This window comes from Mustelus asterias, chromosome 14 (genome assembly GCF_964213995.1).
Source record: "Mustelus asterias chromosome 14, sMusAst1.hap1.1, whole genome shotgun sequence".
Lineage (NCBI taxonomy): Eukaryota > Metazoa > Chordata > Chondrichthyes > Carcharhiniformes > Triakidae > Mustelus > Mustelus asterias.
In genome coordinates, this window is record NC_135814.1 from 90,582,061 (window position 1) to 90,602,810 (window position 20,750).

Here is a 20,750-nt window from a genome sequence, read left to right on the forward strand (position 1 = left end):
CTCTCACTATCAATTCTCTCAAGCCCCACCGAATTTTGTGTTTCAATAAGCTCACCTCTCATTCTTCTAAACTACAAAGAGTATACACCCACTTACTCAACCTTTTCTCAAGACAAATCCTTCATTCTAGGAATCAACCTAGAACCTTATCTGAACTGCCTTCAATGGAAGTACATACCTCCTTAAATGAGACTAAAATTGTACACAGCATTCTATATGTGGTTTCACCAATGCCCTGTATGGTATAACAAGACTTCTCCACTTCTACAATCAATGCCCCCTGCATTATAAGCCAACATTCTATTTGTCATGTTACAAATAGATATATGTGGACTCATCTATGCCAGGCCCCTGGAGGGCTCAAGCACCCAGAGGTTGCAAGCATTGGCCATGTCATGCACCGACCAAAAAGATAAGGCAGCAGGCTTCCCCCGCATCAACTTCAGGCAGAGGGAAAGCCAGGTGGAAGATAACCAGGTGGGTGCAGAAATGCAAGGACTAGCAATTGTGATATTGTTGGATGATAGTGCGTTATGAGAGTTAAAGGTATTTACATGCAACCTACAATGACTTGATTATTTACTTTCATGCAACAGTTGACAGTAAGCAAATATGGAATCAATATATGGAATATTAAAGTGAACACATCATGAATGCCTGTATTGAGAAATGCTTGACATATAGCGCTGAAAAGTGCAGAGATGGTAAAAGCCTCTAATGAAAGCTCAGCAAGGTTGCTTCTGGGGGAAAAAACGTCTTGGTTTGGTGGCCTCTTGTACTGGATCATGCATGTTACAATCAGTGCAGTGGGGCTCTGCTCACCAGTCAGCATGAGGCCAGAACAGAGCTCATGGAGCAGAAGTCATGAGTGAATGCTCTACGGGAAAGTCCATCTAAGCAGGCAGGCCACAGAAGAGGAAGTCTGTGGCAAATGATGTTGAAGTGAAACTGGCAAGATAAATGGATATATTAACATTACTTTAAGTGAAACAATGTTAAATTAGTCAACATTAAACCTGGGCTAAACACAGAAAATCCTGGAAAAACTCGGCGGGTCTGTCAGCATCTATGGAGAAACAAACAGACTTGAAACGTTTACTCTGTTTCTCTCCACTGATGATACAGACCTGCTGAGATTTTTCAGCATTTTCTGTGTTATTGCAGATTTCCACTATCTGCAGTATTTTGCTGTTATTTAAACCTGGACTTGCTGTTTTAGGCCACCTCTTCCCTTTACAGTCCTAAAATTTTCCAATGTCTCATAACAATATCCATTTGGTTACTGTTACAATTCAGCTGGATCACTGTTGGACAAAACCAGATGCCAGTTTAGCAATGACATAAAGGCCTTACAGAATAGATAGAGGAGGTTCAACAGAAGTTCCAGGGATCAGTACCTTTCATGATCTTAGGGTATCTCAAATCTCATTGGAGAGAATAGTACCACAGAATCTTTTATGTCCACCTAGAAGGGCAGATGTATCCTCAATTTAACATCTCAACTGAAAGACAGCACTGGCAGGCTCTTGAATATTTTGCACTCTTGAACAAGGCATTAAGTACTGGGTTCTTTGCTACTGTGCCAGCCTTTATCTGGTTTCCACAAGTGACTTTAGCAATTTGAAATTGGGTGCTATTGCTTCTAAACCACTGTTGAAGGGCAAAATTAATGAATGTTTAGATTTTGAAAACAGCAGTTTCACAGATTAGTTGGCAGAGCATAAAACTCATGTAAGCATATGATGCAAAGTGGTTTTGCTACACTTCAATGCTAATTATCGCAATGTCAGCTTAAACCACAGCTCAATCCGATTCTGGAGAGAAATGATGAGGCTTCATGTACAGGATCTAGCTTCACTTTATATCAGTCAAGTCAGGTTTGAACATCAAATTTACATACAAGCTTAGGAAATCAGTTCACACTGTCACTAAATTTGTTGTGCAATTGCACCCTTAGAAACACAAAGTAATAAGTTAAACAGTAAAACATTACAATTAATTTGAAAAGTTCCTCGCTCGTTTTAAAACGCTTTGAAAGACTGTGAAAGACACTGTATAAATGCAAGCCTGTTCATTCTTTCTTGCATGCCTTCTAGTTGAAAGCTCTGAAAAAGGATAGGTGTTTCGATTTCACCAACTACATCTTAACATTACCAATGGTATATCCCAAAAGCAAGTATCTAGTTGATCAAAATAAATCGTACCTTTGCACGTGAATCAAAATCAGTCATCTGCAAAATAGTATTGATGCACTTCTCCTCTGTAGTAACCTTAGCTGTCTGCGTGCTTTGTTGTTTCACAGTAGATTCAACAATGGACAACTTTGTGTTACAAGCAACATTTCCATACTTTCTCCTTTGTCCCACAGTTGGTCTATTTTTGCTCATCAAAGTTATATCTGTGTTGTCAGCTCGATCAACAACAGGAATCATAGTTGTAGTGTCCTTGTCTAAAGTGAAATCAGTCCTGAAATCAGTGCTCACATCAACATACCGATCCACCTTGATAATTGAACCGTTTGAGCCTTTATTGAAGCATTGTTCACATTTCACCTGATTATGAGTGCAGGTTCCTTCAATCAAAGTATTACTTCCAAAAGCTGTCAAGTTAGACAAACAGTTAATAAATCTATTGCATTCAGTTATCTCTAATGGTCTAAGATCATCATTTGCTTGGCCTGTCAGATCACTGTTATGGTCTGCCACTGTCACATTTGCAATATCATCACCAGCAGCTGACACAAATGAATCATCAAAAATATTCTGTTGATCGGAATCTAAAATTTCACAGCTAACTGCAGTCAGGTCGCAGAAATTTCCCCATCCTGGATGATCTGGACTCTCACATGCAGACACAGTATTGCTGTTCTGTTTACTTTGGTTCTGTGATGCGTCCTCAGCCTTTGAAATTGTATAAGAAACGACATCATCCATCATATTACGTGGCACCAAAGGCACTCGATTTTCACTTTCAATGTCTGTTGATGTACTACAGGCAGATTGATCATTGGCAAATTCTTCGATTTGATTAGAGAAGCACAGTTCACTGATACTAACACTCTCCAACAATAATTCAGTCTGAAGGTCATCATTATGTACACCTTCTACTTGTTCTAACTTGCTCTCATTAGGACCTATAATGTTTCTGTCACTGAATGCACTCTCAACACTTCTTTCCGAGATCCCAATAGATTTACATTCTACAAGGTGGGCTCCAGCCAGCCTTTCTGAACATTCACAAACATCCAGTTCATTGCTCTCGTGTACAAATGACCTCTGTGCTGAAGTGATAGCAGAAATAAACAAAGTCTCATCCATTTCTTCAGCCACAGAACAGCAAGGTGCAAACTGATCAGACCCTGCAGGATTCGGAGCATCAGGATATACTACTGGGGAACTTTCTTCATGGCCCAAAAAGTCAGCAAAACTGTGGCTTTCAGTGTTATTCAGGCTGTAATAATCAGGAAATGGCTCTAGATCCAATGTCCCAGAATCCTTATATTCAGGAATATACTGATGGAGAGCTTCTCTTTTATTCTCATTGTCACTAGCAACTTGTTGCAAGGTCATTTCATTCAGTTTCCTGTACATTTCAAACTCTGTGTCCAAGGACAGGATTGATTCATTTCCATACTCTTTCACCAACACCAATTTCTGGCTGCACTTTTCTTGTTCAAGAGGCATCAGCACACTTGTTTCCTTTGCCAGATCAACAACTGAACTTCCATGAGGGGAACTGGTTTCATATGCCAACTCCAATATAGTTGAAATCTGACATTCTGTCTCAATGCTTTCATCACACCGAGTCCTTAATCCCCTATCAGAGGTGTGAGGTCTAATTCCAGAATCAATCAGTTGTTTATCACAAGTACCTTCTTCATTTGTTTTCCAGTTTCCAGAATTAGGACCATCAACAGCTCTGAAGCACAGGAACCCTTTTCCAGCACTTGAATGAGATGTAAGGATTCTCTGGTTGTGCGCAAGAAGCATGTTCTTATCTACAAAATTTTTAACAATGAGTGTAATTAATGTTAAATAACTGGATAAAATATTCACTGTAGTTTAATAGGAAACGTGCCAGAATTCAATACATATAGAGACCACAGGCCTCTGCATTAATCCCCAACCTATGTCAACTAATCAGAACTAGGACAGCTGTTGAAGCCCTGTAGCGTATCCTAGTGTCTTCAGTTTGAACACAGTGAAAAATTGCCAAGACTGCAGCTCATCATCACAACTGCAAATACAGGTGTGGAAGTTGAGTGAGGACTGATATCTCACCCTTACCAATCAAACAGCCTGTTTACACTGCAGAAAATCAGATAATAAATATGACCATTTTGGTGACATCCTAAACAACCATAGCACAGAATACATTCCCTACAAGAGAGAAGAGAAGAAAACAAATGCACAAGACATTACGCTAGGTCAATGCTGTCAGCAGATGCCCAATTATTCTTCCTGGTTTCAAAATGCGCAAACACTCTACCAATTTCATTATCTTTTTCCGAGACCAGAACCCTGACTTCTGGATACTTTTATTACAATCAGCAATTTGAGGGAGTCAATGATGAAAATCAAATCAGAGAAAAATTGAGAAGTTCAAAATAATGAAAGATCTTACTGTTTGCTAAGACGACCAGCAAACTACTCATCAGTGATTGATTGAAGTTCAACTATTCTGTGCATTATGCTCATTTAAAAAGTTACTAAGAACAAAAATATCGAGATTTTACTTCCTGCCCATTTTGTTTAATGGTTTGTTAGGCCACTGGGAAAAACAAACTATATGGAAGGAGTTTGGAAACCCCACTGGGAAAGAGAACAATTAAGTTAAACTGTAGGAGAGCACCAGCATAAGAGTTGCTTTTTTTGATTGAATTGGAAAAGTATAAAAAAGAGTTGCTTTTATGTGCCATGATGATTCTATAATAGTCACTCAAGCACAGCAACAGATCACACAAGGAAAAAATAAAACTCCTACTGTTTAAAAGGGACCCAATGGCAAGGGTCACTCTTAAGCGCTGTCACAATCTTACTTGAGTGTCAACCAGGGTAAAGCTCTTCAGAGAAATATAACACTTATGGGCCTGCAACAAGCAACATTTTCCATTTACCTAATCCTGCTAAAATTATATAGATTACCTGAAGAACCGTCTTCTCATAATCTGCTGTTAAAATAAATAGCATTAATGATGATAGTTAAGGCAACAATTTCATATAGCAGCTTTAATATATAGAAAAGGGGACAAGGTATGTCCCACAAGATATAGGTATCATGCAATGGAAGAGTTAGAGAAAAATATAGATGGGTTTTGCGGAAATAGCTGAAGGCAAGGTGCAACTTTTTATGGAAAGAACTCCAGAGGATAGACAGAAGAGTGCTGAAGCCTTTGCTGCTAATGGTGAAGTAATGAGGTTGAGTAAGGAGGCTGGTCTCACGAGGACTGAAGTGCCCATATTTGGATACACAGCTGAATCTATTAGGAGTAGTTGGAAAAAGGAGAAAGGCACCACAAAAAAAATAAAGTGGGGGCCCCAGCTGAAATTCAGGCACAAAACCTATCCCAGGGTACTCAATGAACAGTTCCGACCACACAGTGATCCCTCAAAAAAACAGAACCACCAAAATCAGATTAACTGTAGTGTTTGCCTTATTGTGAGCAGCTGTCATGGGGGATATCATTGTTGGCATCCTCCCCTCTAAACAAGATGATGGACACGGAACATTCAAATACATTGGGAATGGGTTTGATTCCGGCCTTGGCTGACTGTATTGTAGAGTTTGCACATTTTCCTCGTGTCCGCTTGGATTTCCTCCAGGTGCTCCAGTTTCCTCCCACAGTCCAAAGATGTGCAGGTTAGGTTGATTAGACACCAAGGAGCAATTTAGCATGGCCAAAGATATATATAGGTTAGGGGGATTAGTGGGGTAAAATACAGGGATAGGACCTGGGTAAGACTTGGTGCAGATTCAATGGGCTGAATGGCCTCCTTCTGCACTGTAGGGATTCTGTGAATATGGTAGCTTTATATTGTGCACTTTTGTTGAAAGGACTGTGAGGCAGGTTTGCCACAATGTTTAAAAATTCTTTCATGGCATGTGAGCATTTCTGGCAAGACCTGCATATCCTGCCCAGCCCCATTTGTTTCTGAATTGAGTGATTTGTTAGGCCATTGCAGAGGGCAGTTAGGAGTCACATGTAGGGCAGACCAGGGAACTATGGCAAATTTTCTTCCCTAAAGAACATTAGGGAGAAAGATGGGGTTTTTGCAACAATTGATGCTAGCTACCGTCAGAGGCAAGCTTTATATTATCCCAGATTTATGAGCTGAATTTAAATTCCACCAGCTGCCCTGGTGGGATTTGAACCCGTGCCCCAGAACATTAGCCTGAGCCTCTGGATTACTGGTCCGGTGACACTACTATTATGCCATCATCTCCCACATTTGAAGCAGTTATCAGGTGCTGTTTTCAATGTTGACATCTGTTGTCAACTATAGCCACTAAGGAGGTGATAAGGAACAATATAAATGCATTATTTGTGTTCATTTCTTAAACAGGAAAGCTGAAAAATAAAACAACGCGTACATCATTAAAAGTATTTGCATCTAAAACTATGTTAACAAATAGTAATGGTACATATAACTGAAGCTTTACAGGCAGCAACTTTACATTATCACATTCTAAACAGCTTGTTTCAAAAATATTTTAAGAGCAACAGAGGGTGATTTTTGACTGTTCCTTCAGGTGCTACTGGGCCACTCGAGTTGGTCAAGGTAGATACTTAAGCTGGAACATGATTTTAGCACAAGACACCGTACACATTATAGAGATGCAAGAGGAATAGTTATAGTAGTAGGGGATTTCAACTTTGCGATATTAACTGGAGTTGCCGTAATGTGAAAGGATAAGGGGGCGGGTGTGTGTGTGTGAGAGACTGGAGAGCTTTTTGTGCTAGTACGTAGATAGTCATAGAACATAGAACAGTACAGCACAGAACAGGCCCTTCGGCCCACGATGTTGTGCCGAGCTTTATCTGAAACCAAGATCAAGCTATCCCACTCCCTATCATCCTGGTGTGCTCCATGTGCCTGTCCAATAACCGCTTAAATGTTTCTAAAGTGTCTGACTCCACTATCACTGCAGGCAGTCCATTCCACACCCCAACCACTCTCTGCGTAAAGAACCTACCTCTGATATCCGTCCTGTATCTCCCACCACGAACCCTATAGTTATGCCCCCTTGTAATAGCTCCATCCACCCGAGGAAATAGTCTTTGAACGTTCACTCTATCTATCCCCTTCATCATTTTATACACCTCTATTAAGTCTCCCCTCAGCCTCCTCCGCTCCAGAGAGAATAGCCCCAGCTCCCTCAACCTTTCCTCATATGACCTACCCTCCAAACCAGGCAGCATCCTGGTAAATCTCCTCTGCACTCCTTCCAGCGCTTCCACATCCTTCCTATAGTGAGGTGACCAGAACTGCACACAATATTCCAAATGTGGTCTCACCAAGGTCCTGTACAGTTGCAGCATAACCCCACGGCTCTTAAACTCCAACCCCCTGTTAATAAAAGCTAACACACTACAGGCCTTCTTCACAGCTCTATCCACTTGAGTGGCAACCTTTAGAGATCTGTGGATATGGACCCCAAGATCTCTCTGTTCCTCCACAGTCTTCAGAACCCTACCTTTGACCCTGTAATCCACATTTAAATTTGTCCTACCAAAATGAATCACCTCACATTTATCAGGGTTAAACTCCATTTGCCATTTTTCAGCCCAGCTTTGCATCCTATCTATGTCTCTTTGCAGCCTACAACAGCCCTCCACCTCATCCACTACTCCACCAATCTTGGTGTCATCAGCAAATTTACTGATCCACCCTTCAGCCCCCTCCTCTAAGTCATTAATAAAAATCACAAAGAGCAGAGGACCAAGCACTGATCCCTGCGGCACACCGCTAGCAACCTGCCTCCAATCCGAAAATTTTCCATCGACCACCACCCTCTGTCTTCGGTCAGACAGCCAGTTGCCTATCCAATCGGCCAACTTTCCCTCTATCCCACACCTCCTCACTTTCATCATAAGCCGACCATGGGGGACCTTATCAAACGCCTTACTAAAATCCATGTATATGACATCAACTGCCCTACCTTCATCAACACACTTAGTTACCTCCTCAAAAAATTCTATCAAATTTGTGAGGCACGACTTGCCCTTCACGAATCCGTGCTGACTATCTCGGATTAATCCGCATCTTTCTAAATGGTCGTAAATCCCATCCCTAAGGACCCTTTCCATCAATTTACCAACCACCGAAGTAAGACTAACCGGTCTATAATTACCAGGGTCATTTCTATTCCCTTTCTTAAACAGAGGAACAACATTCGCCATTCTCCAGTCCTCTGGCACCAGTCCTACAAGGATGGGGCAGTGCTACACCTAATCCTAATCTTTTGAAACATATCAGACTTTCTGGGACGTGGTCAAGACTTCATTAAAACCCTTTATCGTTTACTCTGAAAATTCTTCGGCAACTTTACCAAGAGCGAATGCTGTTTTAATCTACTTTATAGGAGTTAGGTTTTACGTACTGTTTTGCACATCACCCAGTACTTGGTTTCACCCTTTCATCAAAACAACCCCCATAGTCAGTGGCATTTTGAAAATCAAATGTACAGATCATATAGTTCATTCAAGTTCTAATGTGCTCCATGTAAAATAACTCAGATCAAGGGTGCTACTTTTGGTAAAAGATCACAATCCGAAAAAGTCAGTCCCCAGTGAGAAAACAAAAAACACAACTGTAGCGCATGCATCTGTAGTCATGCGAGATGGGAAAAAATAGAAAGTTAAGAGATAACCAGGGGTAAAGGAATGTAAACTCACACCCATGCCATTATTTATTGCTAAATTGCCAGCAGCAGGTTGTATCATCTTTCAAGAGAGCTAGAAAGATCTCACACAAGGTTGTATTCTATCTAAAGGTTTCCAATGGTTACAGTTCACCCAAGGATTATGCAGTGGAACCGGATTTGGGTGACTGTCGAAATCTAGTGTAGCCAATAGTGTTGAAGAAAGACAAAACAGCAAAAGACTGTTCCTCGATGCAGTGTGTCATGAGGCTTAATTCACACGAGATTATACAACTCGACTCACTTAGGACATGCACATAGCCTTTGTTGTAATAGCTATTCTCACCCATCCATCTTAATACTAAAAAAAATGGTCTCTGAGTTTAGAACAGGCTTCATTCACAAACAAGACTTTGTGATGATACTGCGCCTTTAAGAAATGTAGTCATGTCATATTTCTTGCAAAGGTACTGTTTTATACTGCAGCTCTGATTATGGTGTCAAATGTCTGCAATTGCAGCCCACCTGCTGACCATAACATGCTCTAGTTATTGGGGTGTTTGCTTCAATCTGAGTTAATGCAGTTCTGTTATTTTTTGGGGTTGTCCCCTGAGGTTTCAGAGCAAGGTTTAATTATTTTGATTGACATGTGCATGTCATGTGCTAATGGGAAAAGCTAGGCTTAGCGAGAGTCAAGCAGACAGTTGCTGTTTGAATTTGAATGGAGTAGCAGCTCTTTCTCTCACTGAAATCGATGTCTGGGACCTGCTGGAAAAGAGACATCTCTCTCCAGAGGTCTGCAAAAGGAAAGATGTGTTTTCACTCTCTTTCTCTGAAGTTCTGCTGTGTGAAGACAGGTCTTTCTCTGGAGGCTGCTGTCTGAGAGTCAGAAGACAGGTGTCTCTCTCTGTATCTCTATCAAGAAGTGTTAAAAGGCTGAAAGACTAGCAACCCACGTAAGCCTGTGTGTTTTTGCTAACTGATTCTGAAGAAGAGTTTACGTCTCTGGGAAATGTTGCTTAAACTGGAACCAATAGAGGTAGCTAGCAGTTACGAATTATACTTTGTCATTTTAAGAATTTAAATTGGTAAAAACAATGCTAATTCCTTTTGTTGTTTTTAAACTGTATTGTTAAATAAAATTGGTCTTCATTAAAACTTCCTAGTGGGTCAAAAGAATCACACCTGGAATGAAACACCTTATGCTAACACTAATGCCAAAATCAAAAATAGTTGAGGTCTCGGCTAACTTCATAATATACCTTGGAGTTTCTAATCTGATCCCTCACACCTTAACAGGTAGCATCTGCTTTCTTCAAGCAAATGATAGAGGTTGTTTAAGATAATGAGTGAGTTTGATAGGCAGTGAAAATATTATGATGTGTGAGAAAGATTAAAATTAGAGATCGTAAAAATAATTGTCATGAATAGACTCAATAATTCAGAAGAAACAACCAAAGAATGTGGAATACAATAGCAAAAAGAGTAGGTGAAAAAAGTAGCGTTAATGTATTTAAAGGGGAAGCTAGGTAAGCACGAGGGAGAAATAAATAACAGGATATTGAGTCTAAAGATGTTTATAAAGAACATCTTTGGCCCACCAAGTCTGTGCCGACACAAATGCCTCTCTAATCGAATATTTTCTTGCCTCTACATGGTCCATATCCCCCTATCCAGATGCTTCTTGAACATTGTTATAGAATCTGCTTCTACCACCTCCTTCTGCACCCGTTCCAGGCTTTCACCATCCTCTAAAAAACTTGCTCCTTACATCTCTTTTAAACTTTCCTCCTCTCACTTTTAAACTATGCCCCCAAGTAATTGGCCCTTCAACCCTGGCTGGAAAAAAGACTGACTATCCATCTCAAGCCTGTCATAATCTTGCAAATCTCTATCAGAACCCCCTTCATCCTCCGACACTCCAATGAAAACAATCCCAGTTTGTTCAACCTTTCTTCATAGTCCCTATCCTCCAAACCAGACAACATCCTGGTAAATCTCTTCTGCACCCTTCCCAATGCATCAACATCCTTCCGGTAGTGTGGCAACCAGAATTGTCCACAATACTCCAAACGCGGCATAATCAAAGTCTTATACAGCTGCGACATGATTTTCCAATTCCTATACTCAACGCCCCGACCAATGGAGGCCAGTATGCCATACGCCTTCTTGTCCACCCGAATTGCCACCTTCAGGAAATTGTGGATCTGCATGCCTAGGTCCCTCTGTATGCTAATATTTCCAAGGGCTCTACCATTTACTGTATACTTTTCTTCTGCAGTAGACCTTCCAAATCACATCACCTCACGTTTGTCTGGGTTAAATTCCATCTGTCACCTTTTGGCCCAAGTCTCCAGCCGATTTATATCCTGCTGTATCCTCTGTCAATCCTCCTCACTATCCACTACTCCCCCAATTTTTGTATCATCTGCAAATTTACTAATCAGACCACCTAATTTTCCTCTAAATCATTTATATATATTACAAATAAGTGACCCCCGCACTGATCGTTGTGGAACACTGCTTGTCACAGACCTCCAGTTGAAAGGTACTCTTCCACTGCTTCTCTCTGCTTTCTCCGTCCAACGTTGTCTACGTGATACCTGCAGGAAAGGATGTCCCAAGGCATGGTACATTGGGGAAACCATGCAGACGCTACGACAACGGATGAATGAACACCGCTCGACAATCACCAGGCAGAAGTGTTCTCTTCCTGTTGGGGAACACTTCAGCGGTCACGGGCATTCGGCCTCTGATCTTCGGGTAAGCGTTCTCCAAGGCAGCCTTCATGACAAACGACAACGCAGAGTCGCTGAGCAGAGACTGATAGCCAAGTTCCGCACACGAGGACGGCCTCAACCGGGATCTTGGGTTCATGTCACACACTATCTGTAACCCCCACGACTTGCCTGGGCTTGCAAAATCTCACTAACTATCCTGGCTGGAGACAATACACATCTCTTTAACCTGTGCTTAACCCTCTCTCCACTCACATTGTCTGTACCTTTAAGACTTGATTACCTGTAAAGACTCGCATTCCAACCATTATTTTATAAATTGAGTTTGTGTCTTTATATGCCCTGTTTGTGAACAGAACTCCCACTTACCTGATGAAGAAGCAGCACTCCGAAAGCTCGAGGCTTTTGCTACCAAATAAACCTGTTGGACTTTAACCTGGTGTTGTGAGACTTCTTACTGTGTTTACCCCAGTCCAACACCAGCATCTCCACATCATTTTCTATCCAAGCCAGTTTTGTATCCATCATACCAGCTCACCTCGAATTCCATATGACTTCACCTTCAATAAGGTTCCTCATGGCAGGCTGATATCAAAGGCTTTACTAAAGTCCATATATCCAAGACCCACTGCCCTGTTCTGGTTAATTTTTCTTCTCACTTCTTCAAATAACTCAAATCGAGTTTGTGAGACATGACCTCCCCTTCAGAAAACCATGCTGCCTATCGCTAAGAAGACAGGATGTATTCATATCTTCCAGATATGAATATATCCTGCCCCTAAGAATCTTCTCCAATAATTTCCCCATCACTTATGTAATGCTCACAGGCCTGTAATTTCCTAGATTGTCTTTTCCGCCCTTAAACAGAGGAACAATGTTAGCTACTCTCAAATCCACTGGTACTTCGCCTGTGGCTAAAGAGGATACAAAGATTTTGGCCAAGGCTTCAGCAATTTCTTCCCTTGCGCCTCTCCGTGTTCTGCGATAGACCCTATCTGGCCCTGGGGACTTATCCACTTTAATGTTTTTCAAAACCTTCAATATTCCTCCCTTTTTACGTCAACATCCTCCTTTCTACATTCACCATCCACCACATTCTTCTCCTTTGTGAATACTGATGCAAAGTACTAATTCAGGACCTCACCCACCTCATCTAGCTCTACACACAAATTCCCTCCACGGTCCTTGAATGGACCCACCCTTTGCTTAGCTACCCTCTTCCTCCTTATATATGCATAAAAAACCTTGGGATTCTCCTTAATCCTGCTTGCCAAGGACATTTCATGGCCCCTTTTAGCCCTCCTAAGTCCCTGTTAAAGCTCTTCCCTGCTATCTTGGTGTTGCTCAAGAGCCTTATCTCTTTTCAATTTCCTGAAATTTAAGTATGTCTCCTTTTTCACTAAGCTCACAACCTCTCTTGTCATCCAGGGTTCCTGAATCTTGCCAAGTTTATCCTTCATTTTTACAGAGACATACTTGCCCTCTTATTGTTAACAACTGAGTATTCCATCAAACTCCTGAACTGTGCCTTCTAAATGTGGATAGGCTTGGGGAGACAGAAGCTGAGTGACTTGACACAGAATTCTTAGCCTCTAATCTGCTCTCCTTGCCACGGTACTTATATGGCTGGCCCAATTCAGTTTCTGATCAATGGTAAACCCCAGGATGTAGACAGTTAGCATTCAGTGGTGCTAATGCAGTTCAATGTCCAGGGGAAATGGTTAGGTATTCTCAAAGACCATTTGGGTAGCTTTGGCATTTTGAAGTGTGAATCCATCTTGTAGCTCTCGGCTAAACCTTTTTCAAAGCCTCAATATCGGGGTGGGGGAGGGGTCATTTTTGTAATCAGTAGTCCTGTAAATGCCCAGTATTCTATTTGTTTTAACTATTGCTTTGAAGGATTCAATATATGTACCTTCCAAATAAAGAGACTGTTCTTCATCTCTCATTGGCTCATTGCAGTTCTCACATTTTCGTGTACTTAGGGTATTGCAGTAACTGCACTTTTCACAAGGCCAAATGCAGTAAAACGTAGGCATTCTTGATCTAGAAGGAAACAAAAATAAAACAAAATTAACTCAAAAGCAGCTACCGTTCTCAATCACTTACCCTTACTTACTTACCTCAATTACTTGCCCTTGAATAGTCTTAAACCAGCCAAGAACTTTAAAGCACTGATTTGCACTTATATAATGCCTGATCACATCTGATACACTTAAATTGCTTAATATGTCAATTGTTCTGGAGGGAAACAACTTTCAGATTTCTTTGGCCCCTGTCCAACGAATGTAGTCTCTTCGATCTATTAGTTTTGATTGGGTGGGGGTGGGAGAAAATCTCAATGGAACAATACCTGTCCTGTTTAAATACATAAAGACAAGCACCATCTCACATAGCAGAGGTTAACCGACTGATCACATTCCAGTTTCACAGTAGATTGTACTGCAGACTAATTTATGAGACACCAAAATAGGAACTATGCATATAATATAGTCCGTAATAAATCCACTAAGGGTTTCAGGAGAAACTTCTTTATCCAAAATTTTAGAAAGGTTATATTGTGGAACCCACTATCACAAGCAGTAATTAAGACTAAATGCATGTCTGCATCAATGGGGATGAAGTAGAAATGGTCGAGAGTTTCAAGTTTTTAAGGTGTGCAGAGATCATGCAAGAAACACTGCATACTAATACATGTGACAATAATAAATCAAATAGATGTGCTTTAAGGGGAAAGTAGATAACACATGGAGAAAGGAAGAAGATATGTGGATCAAAGGAGGTGTGAAGGAGATTTTTGTGAACTATAAACACTGGCGTGGACCAGTTAGGTCAAATGATCTGTTTCTGTACTGTGCATTGTAATATTCAAAGCACTTCAGGTCAGGCATTAACAGCATTGAAAAAGATGTGTTGCTTTGGATATAGATCACTGGGTCCAGAACAGCAGCAGCTGTTCCTGAAAGTATGATTTTGCACTTGCTGGTCACCGTTAAAAACAGGTAGTATCAGTCTGGAGTTTAAAACCTGCAGGTGGGACCACTGCATAACCAACTGACAGATCTAATGCATCACCACCCAGCAAGTCCAGGACAGGAACATTTTAAAATAATTTTTTCATGGGGTGCGGGCACTGTTGGCAAGATGGGCATTCATTGTCCATCCTCAATTGCCCTAGAGGTGGTGGGCTGCTTTTTGAACTTCTGCAGTTAATGCAGCGTAGGCACATAGGCACTTCTTTTTCCCTGTCGCAGTTTTGTTAGAACCAAGTGGCTTCCCCAGATAAGGATGGCAGATTGTATTCCTTGAAAGGCATTAGTGAATCAGATCTCTTTTTACAACAATCTAAGAGTTTCATGATTAGTAATGAAACCAGCATTTTATTCCAGATTTTATTAATTAATTGAATTTAAATTCCCCTGCTGCAATGGTTAGGATCTGAACCTATGGTTGTGCAGTATCAGTCTAAGCTGCTGTGCGGCATAATCACTTTGGTATGGTCATTCCATGGAGGAATGTGATGTTGACTTTAACAGACTCTATAGAAGATTGACTAATTCAATTTGGGGAATCCCTGGATCAGTGCTAGCATTTAAATTGTTAGACCGTGCTAAAACTGTCACACGAACAGGCGATTGATTTTAACTGGTGTTTAGTTGTCAGAAAAGGAAGACCCCGTTGAATCAGATGATTGCTGCTTTGAACAAAAAAAAAATCCTGTGCAACAGACATTTCCTTCAGCATTCATGGAGCAAATTCGAGGGTAACACAAAGATGGCACAATAATGATTGGCAGATTTCAAAATGGTCCAGACATTGGATTCAAGCATTAAGATAGTGGGATGATTAAAAAAACAACAAGCAGAATAAGGAAAAATGCAATTAATAAATCTCAGAAATGCCAAAGGAACAGTAAACAAATGCTTCAAACATGACTTCAGTGCAGTGAACAGGCCAAGGAATGAGGGAGGATCATCAAAATGACACGGAGAATTATGAAGTAAATTCTGAGAAAATAATGATGAATCCAAACATATTGCACTGGTCATTAAGTTTTAGTGCAGTGATGAATGTGTTAGCAGCAAACTCTTCTAATTGTGTAGTGTTGGTTACTGCTTGCACATTAACAGCATGTGAAATAGATTGGCTAAAATGTTATATTGATTCACTATGTAATGAGGATCAACACTTTAGCTGTAATGACGACAACATATTGAGGGCCCATTTAAAATAGCTGCAGTACACCATTTTATCAGCACTGATACAAGGTGAGATTTTCCCAGAAACTATGCAGTTCCAAATATAGTCTAGCATGAAATTCTTTCATTATAGGCTTGCTGCTTTCCGAGATCAGTCCTAGATTGTTCATTGACCAAGGGCTGCATACTTTACTCTGCGGACGGTGTAACTCTCCAATCTTTCATTGATTCTTTTCTCTGTCGAGCACCTTACTCTACAATGCATGTAGGAACCGTCATTACAACAATCTTGCGTCTTGACAGTTCTTGCACCATCTTGGTTAGTCATTTATGAAGGGAATGGTTGTGGTTTCTGGTATTTATTATTTAGTAGCAGTGCAATTTGGCATCTTTTTCACTGACCATTTTATCATACCATGTTCTTGTGTTTTTCTATCGTGTGACCATTTCAGCAATCTTGTTCTGGCATGTGATCCAAGTTTCCTTCTCTGCCTGAATTGCTGTTTTATCTAGTTTTCTCCAGCAGAACTTCAATTAGATGGCTTAATTTCCAATCTCTTCCGATGGTCTTCTGCATCTACCAATCTTCTCCTTACACTTGTGTTGTTCCTTATTTTAAGCACCCTCTTCCTCCTCCATCCCCAAGCTTTTCCACACCTATTTCTACCAGTTAGTTATCACAGCTCATTGCAGGAAGTTTCCAGTCAACTGACACTTTTGGTAAGCTTAATACATTGGAGTTCTTCCTCAAAGCACTGTCGTATTTTTGGAATAATTTTTGCTTGTCAAAGAGACTCAATAATTCTTTAGTCCATTTCCCTGATTTTACAATCCATTCAGTTTATCCATTTGAGGTTCTTCCAAGGTGAATCAATCAATCCCTAACATGTGGTAACAAACTCGCCCTTATACTTCGTATATTTTCAGAAAACCAGCACATTCTTTCTGCTGTAGTTGCATCAAAGTATTTCAATGCTCATAATTTTTTCTCTTGTTATATTTAGTAGACAACTCTCTTGAATTGCTTATTGATTCCAACAGTTGAGTTCACTTTTTGAGTCTGTTCCTTGCCATGCATTCCTCAGCACCCTCAAATACCAGGCACTTTCTGCCTCTGCAGAATACCAATTTCTTGAGCTCATTTACATATTTTTTAGTTCAACCATTCGGTTGGATTTCTCAAGGATTCCCAATAGTGGCTCTGGTGAATGATAAACCTGCTCGAGTTTCTGCTTCAACAGCACAGTGCCCCTTGCAGTAGATGATACAGGATGTCCTGCCTGTGCACCGTGAATCTAATCCTGGATGTGTTTTACTCTGAATCTAGCAGTTCTCTCGCCCAACACAAAACTGATAGCATCCATAACATGGATTTTCTTGGCTCTACTTGAGTTCCATGCTATAACCTCTGTTGCTAATTTCCACTTGTGCTATTACTCTCAACCTTTTTTCCCTTTTGTTTACATCTTTATGCTCCAATCCCAGTTCCATCACCACTGGTTGGTAAAAGTTGTACTGTTTCTTACTGGCCCTAGAAGATTTCCTAGCTACTTCCGCCTTTTACATGAGACTTGTTTTTTTTTTGTAGCTTTGATATAACTGGCCTGCTTCTCATTTAGATTGGGGTCATGACTTTATACCTCATTTCCTATTTGCTGCTGTTCTCAGTTAAATCTCTCCAATCCTTTTTTTCACTCTATTTCTTCGGTTGTGGCTCATCTTACTTCCAGACTAATTACGTTATTGTTTGCTTGCAGTTCATTGCTAGAACTTAGAAGGATCTTCTCATTACAAAATGATGGAACACAACTAAAACTTGGGGCATTCATTCAGCACTTCAATTAGTCAATAAGGGTCTTCTGTAGCCCTCTTTCTGGGTTCTCTCCATGCCCCCCCCCCCCCCCCAGGGGTCTTCCAACATGCCACCCTCTCCAGTGTTTCCCAGTTTCTTTGGGACATTTTATTGAATCTGACGGTGCCTCTTCCTTGGAGGCTTAATACCTCCTCTGAGCTTCAGTATTGCCTTAATTTCCTCAGCTGAGATCTTGCATTGCTTATGGATCCTCTTTTTAAAATTGCCCTCTATCTGGGTTTGTCTCTGATTTTGCTGTCCCTTGCTCCTTCTTGGGCTTGTTTCATTAAAAATGTTGTACCACGTTAAATGCATCACTTCGAAGTGCATTACCATTTTAATACTGTGCAATTTTTTTCCGTACAAGCTATCAGTTGCTTGGATACAGTTGGCTTCCCTTTGCAGGTGTATTTTGCAGCAAATGTATCAATGCAGGTAGTGTCTCTCCGGAAGCTATTAATTTTCTCAAAGCTGCAGCATGGGTTCCTAGTGCCAGCGATTTTCTTTTAACTTCTGTCTTTTAAACAGATTGGCATCCTCTCTTCTCCCCAAAACTCTAGAACTTCTTTGCTGGAGCTCCTTCAGTGCAGGGTCTTTCTCCCTGGACCCTTGCAGACTTGGTTTAGATCAGGAGAGCTGCAGTGGCTCTGAGGCTTTTCTTCCCCTTTCTTTCTTTTAAGCCGTTGAACCTGCCCAATGCAGTAAATCTCTACCTTCGATCCAACTTCTTTAAAAGCCCATACCACAGCTCTCTCCAAGCTGGGCATCTTTTTATTTTACTTCAAACACTTCGGTTTCCTTTCTTTTCCCCCTTCCAGGGGAAGAAAAATACTGTAGCTGCTCTGACCTTTGCTTTTGCTCAAGTTTTACTTCTCTTACTCCTAAAGGCTAGTCTCTCTTCACTTTAATTTTCTATATCTTTCCAAACCTCGACTCGCCATTTTGACTGCCCCTCATGCACTGGCGCTACCTCAACAACTCTGAGTCTCTTCGCCCTCAATTAGGCACTGATCGTGTATCCCTGAGGCTTTTCTTCTATCTAAACTTCAATTAAATTGAATACTCACAGGTAGGCTGTGCCATTGAAATTTATTCACCTTGTCGCCAATATGTAATAGTGTGGCGCACTTTGGATGTTAGCAAGAGGCTTCAGACTTTGTTAGGAACAAAAGGTATTTATTGAAAAGAAACTATATACAAGCTATTGCAACGCATGGTAGTCTGGAGCACAGCTCTCGCCTTTACATGTCGACCGCAAGGCTGTCTGATGTATTCTGCCCGAGGGACGATTCACCCTCTGGTGTGATCACTCACTCGTGACTCACTTCTGCTGTACTGTCTTAAAGAGTTAAACACCACATATGTAATAAGGAGTGTACAAGGTTAACACAAGGGATTATTGAGCAGTGTGAAATCTACAAAAAGTATTGGAGGATGCCGCTAGGTCTTATCTTAAACTTTCCATTGGCACATAGGTTTAATGAGGATTCATGCTGTTGATATAATGCCATGGAAGGACAGAATAATTTGCATTATACAGTTTGTAGACAGGGTCATTTCACCAAGGACCCAGTTTGATGCCAGCATTGGGGGACTGTGTGGAGCTTGCACATTTTCGCAGTGTTTGGAGTTTGCACGTTCTTGCAGTGTCTGTGAGAGTTTCCCCCAGGTGCTCCAGCTTCCTCCCAGTCCAAATATGTGCAGGTTAGGTGGATCAGTCAGAGTACAGGAATAGGACCTGGGTGGGATGCTCTTTCGGAGAGTCAGTGTAGACTTCATGAGCTGTATGGCCTTTTTCTACACTTTGGCAATTCTATGGCAAACATTTTGTCTTTTTACCACAACATTTGGTCAGGCAAATAAAACAAAATCATGGAGAAATGGCTGTATTCTACACTTTGTAAACAGGATAACCATTTTTTGTCTTTTTGCACAACACTTGGTAAGATAAATAGATAAAACCGTGGAAAATGGATAAGGACTGGACTTGGGGCACCAGTGAAGCTGCTGAATGATAATGGAGAGGAATTGGCCAATAACGAGTTCAGAAATAAATGTAAAAACAGAAATATCATGATCACGAATGCCACAAACATCCTTTCAGCAATAGGCTCCCCAAAATCATGCAGTAGCTGATGAAATGCTGTCTAAAATCTTACTAGGACACAAGCTGGCAACTGCACACACTGCCCATGACAGTGTGATGAATTCACCCAAATTGTTGGAAGACCCATTGGTCTATGTTTTCTGTGCAACAGTTTTCCTCGTCGAGAAGGTACGTCATTTTTTTTGCACATTTGAATGCTTTACAGGGAAACTGACTTCCAAAACTAAGATCAGAGAAAATTTCAAGGGAGCAAAGAGGTTTTCTACCAGGCTATTGGTACCATTTATGTGCAATTTGAAACAACAAGAAATAATATATTCAAAGGCTAAAAACTGAAACAAAAACAGAAAATGCTAGAAATATAGGTGAAGCAGCATCCAACAAGAAAGAAACTAAGTTAATATTCCAGGTTAGTGACTTCACTCCTGACTGTTCTTTCATTAAAAATGCTTCAATTGGACTTTAAACACCTCCTTGGGAATATTTTGGACAGCATTTGGCTTTGGATATGAAAATATTTATTTAATTTCATTGAATTATCGCTTTCATAGCTAGCAGTTATTCACATTTAATTTCCAATCTGGACAATTTCCCCAATGTTGAAGTGGAAACTTTCCTGCTTCTTGACTGATAGAAAGACTCAACAAAATTTGTTTCGACTAAATAACTTTGTCTTTATTTACGAAAGACTGCATGCAGTATTTGGCTGAAACTGGAGTTCAGAGAACAGTTGGTACAACTTGCTAATTCCTCCTCAAGTCCGCAATTACACAAAGAATCAGTTCAGTATTTATACATAATCATTATCAGTTTGCATGACCAGAGCATATTCAGGAATTTGATCAGTAATAGAACCATAAGCAATGTCATTAATCATGGCACAACTTGCTGACCTCCTAGAACTCTGTCTCATCATTCATACCCTTATCTTGTCCTTTGATGTAACAGAAGGTCAGTGACTCCGTCATCTCTGACCTTATCTTGTTTTATTT

The 20,750-nt window shown here is 40.7% G+C and overlaps 1 protein-coding gene across 1 annotated transcript in view; it reads right to left on the reverse strand.

Annotated features, from left to right (window-relative positions):
- Nucleotides 1-16,114, reverse strand: part of rbm44 (RNA binding motif protein 44) — a 98,033-nt gene extending 81,919 nt beyond the window's left edge. Inside the window, exons 1-3 of the mRNA XM_078227728.1 lie at nt 16,053-16,114; nt 13,516-13,646; nt 2,205-3,997 (exon numbers count right to left, since the gene is read on the reverse strand). Coding sequence (XP_078083854.1) covers nt 2,205-3,997; nt 13,516-13,646; nt 16,053-16,114 — 1,986 coding nt within the window. The remainder of the gene's footprint in view (nt 1-2,204; nt 3,998-13,515; nt 13,647-16,052) is intronic.
- Nucleotides 16,115-20,750: the final 4,636 nt, after the last annotated feature.